Genomic DNA, 3,233 nt, shown 5'->3' with positions numbered 1-3,233 from the left:
CCTCTGTTTTGGGGAGAAACTGACAAATATTTCAGGATCAGCAGAATATATACAGATATATACACACACACACATCATTTTTATATAGTACAAAACTGGGCTTGGCAGGTTGTCCCAGGCAGGGCCGGCTCTGGCTTTCTGCCCGCCCCAAGCAAAAAAAAAAAACCCGCGGCGGCCAGAACAGCAAAGCAAAAAAATCCTGCGGCGCGGCCGGAGCCAGGGTGCAAGGGGACTCCCTGCCCTGCAGATGTGCCCCGGCTAGCGGGGGGAGGGGGAGGGAGCGGGGGGAGAGAGAGAAGGGGGGCGGCCAGGGCTTCAGCGGGGCGCTGCCACGCGGCCCCTCCCGCCACGCCGCCTGCCGGGAGGGCTCCGCACCACTCCGGTCGGCGGGGAGGGAAGGACGCGGGCTGCCCTGCCGGGCTTGCTGCAGGGCGCTCTCGTCCTCCATGCCGCTGCCCGCTACAGGGCGGCCGGAGCGGAACAACAACAACAAACAACAACAACAAAAAAGAGGCCGTGCCGCCCTAGGATTGGGGGGAATGCCGCCTGCTACAAGCTGCCGCCCCAAGCACCAGCTTGCTCGGCTGGTGCCTGGAGCCGGCCCTGGGCCCAGGCCCTATAATGCTGGTACCCACTTTTTTAGTAATAGTTTTTAGTAACTCCCACATTGGGCTAGCTGCTGCACAAACAGAGAGGGAGGCTCAGTCCAGGCCCCAATGTACTTGCACTCTAAAAAGGCAAAACAGACAGCTGGAGGGGCAGGGAATGGGGCACCACACACAAGTAAGTTGCCATATACCTAGTCAGACTATGCTCTTCTTTTTTTAACCAACCAATTCAGAGTTCATCACATGCCTCTTCAAATTCTTCACAGAGAATGATGCTCGTTTTCTTCTGATCTGATTGGCGCTGGGTTCTCCTCTCCCCGAGAGACCCCAGAAACTGGCCAGCCCTTTGACTGATGGTCCTCATACGTGACACGCAGTCCTCACTGGTCATTAGGTACAGCAGAGGGTTCAGGGCACTGTTGAAGCTGGCCAGGCCCCGGGTCACCTGATAGGAGACATAGATGTTTTTTGAAGTCTGGGTGCAGGACCCCTGGAGTTGCCAGCTTCGGGACAGCAAGTTAAGGTTCCTGAAGATGTGATATGGGAGGAAGCAGACAGAGAACAGGACCATCACTAACACTACCAGTTTGATGCTCCTTCTCTTGAGGTTTGGGTCCACATTTTCATTCCTCCAGAGGACCACCACCACATGGCAGTAGCAGCCAATGATTATGAGGAAGGGGATGACAAAGCCAGTCATAGTTACAGCCAGGACGTAGGGCCGATAGGTGCCCAGGTTCTCATGTCCTGTTGTATCATGACACTGTGTACCAGTGCTATCCGTTTTGCTGAAGCCAAAATCAGGACCCACCTGGATGATGACCCATGCCCAGACCAAGGCACTGATGAAGAAGGGGGGGCCCAGGGTCTGGCACCTACCCAGCATCTTCAGTGGGTACACGATGCCCAGGTAGCGGTGGATGCTGATGCAGGTCAGGAAGCCAATGCTGGCATAGAGATTGAGGTGGAAGAGGGCCCGTGTCAGCCTGCAGCAGCCTTTCCCAAAGAGCCACACGCCCCCCTGGAGATAGTAGGTCACCAGAAAGGGCAACGTGATCACATAGAGTAGGTCTGCCACCCCTAGGTTGCACATCAGCACGCTGAGGGTGTTCCAGCTGTTCCTCCGGGACCTGGCACAGAGATTCCACAGGCCCAGCCCATTCCCCAGCAGCCCCAGCAGGGACACGATGAGGTACACGGCCGGCAGGAAGCGATGGGTGAAAATCCGGTTAACCGGGCACAGGATAGTGGTGGCGGTGCTGAAGTTGAAGTTGGTGGTGTCAGAAACCAAGACGACTTCCTCCACCTTCATGGGTGCCGTTTACTGCGGAAGGTTCTAGGGGAAGCAGATGGGGGGTTGTCGCAGCAAGGGAACAAGTGAGTCCTTAGGGAAGATGCATGAGGGGTCAGTGCAAGGGGGAATCTCCCACGTCTTAAGGGTGGTGCAGAAGGGAATCCTTGAGTCCTTAAGAGGGATGCAGGAAAATATCCTCTTGCAATTGGGGCTGTAGGAGGGATCCCCAGAACCCTATAGGGGAAGGGTGAGGTGAGGATGCCAGGGCCATGAGGGGGGCCAGGGGGGCTCCCCAGAACCCTATGGGGGAGGTGGGGATGCCAGGTCCTTAAGGGGGGCAGGGCAGGTGGGGCTCCCCAGAACCCTATGGGGGAGGGGGAGCTGGGGATGCCAGGTCCCTGAGGGGGGACGAGGGGACTCCCCAGAACCCTTCTTCGGGGAAGGGCAGGAGCGGCTACCTCAGTCCCTACCCTAAGGGGGAAACTCCGGGTCCCCGGGGGGATCCCCCGGCCTCTGCGCGGCTCCCCCCGATATCCGCTCGGCTCCCCGCAGATTTTACCCAGCCTCAGGCGCAGAGACTCGGCCACCGCCGCGTGTCGATCCGGGGTGACTCAGTCCGAAGCTGCCGCGCGGCTCCGCCGTGCCGGCGGCTGAGCGCAGGCGGAGCGGAGCGGGCCGGGGAGAGGCGGGGTGGGGCCCGCAGTGGGAACGGGTAGCCGGCGTGGGGAGGTGACCCGGGGAGAGGAGGGCGGGGACGGGGCGCCGCGTGGGGAGGCCGGGGAGAGGGGTCGGTGCTGCACGGGGGGACCTGGGACTCGGGAGTGGGAGCAGCCCAGGACAGACGTCGCCAAAGCGGCACTGGCAGATAGGGGCGCTGCACCGGAGACTGGCAGACGGGGTAATCCAGGAGGGACCCCCCGTTAGCCGGGGCAGGAGTGGAGCTGCTGCGCCCCCCTCCCAGCCCAAAGAGCTTTGCAAGCTGCACAGACAGCCCCCCCCCCCCCCCCCCCCCCCCATTTCCTTCCACCCCCCGAGTCCGGCTCGTCTCTCACTCTGACTCTTGCCAGAGGCGGTGCTAGCCCATTGGGGGTCCTAAGGAGAAATATTTTGCCCTCCCCCATACTAAAAAAGCGAGCTGCTTAGGGCCCTAAACAATTGCTTAGTCTGCTTCTGGCTAGTGCCGGCTCTGTTCATGGCAATGATTGGCACCAAAAATGATCCATACTAGTGACATGCAGGCTGCAGTCTCCAGCTGAGCTATGCTGCTTGCGGTGGGGTGGGTCATAGCCCGCTAAATGCTGCCCACTGCAACCACTGCACCCAAGGATCAC

The 3,233-nt window shown here is 60.0% G+C and overlaps 1 protein-coding gene across 1 annotated transcript; it reads right to left on the bottom strand.

Moving 5' to 3' along the window:
- Nucleotides 1-659: 659 nt before the first annotated feature.
- Nucleotides 660-2,508, bottom strand: LOC112110447 (P2Y purinoceptor 1-like). The gene is made up of 2 exons (XM_024205444.2): nucleotides 2,462-2,508; nucleotides 660-1,944 (listed from the first exon to the last, which is right to left on the bottom strand). Exon 2 carries the CDS (start codon nucleotides 1,918-1,920, stop codon nucleotides 838-840), a length of 1,083 nt encoding a protein of 360 aa, XP_024061212.2. The 5' UTR covers nucleotides 1,921-1,944; nucleotides 2,462-2,508; the 3' UTR covers nucleotides 660-837.
- Between the last annotated feature and the right edge of the window lie 725 nt (nucleotides 2,509-3,233).

The sequence above is a fragment of the Terrapene carolina genome, unplaced genomic scaffold (assembly GCF_002925995.2).
Source record: "Terrapene carolina triunguis isolate 2854851 unplaced genomic scaffold, T_m_triunguis-2.0 Scaffold233, whole genome shotgun sequence".
In the NCBI taxonomy this organism is placed as follows: Eukaryota; Metazoa; Chordata; order Testudines; family Emydidae; genus Terrapene; species Terrapene triunguis.
Note: the sequence above shows the minus strand (reverse complement) of the source record. Positions and strands in the feature narration are given on the sequence as shown.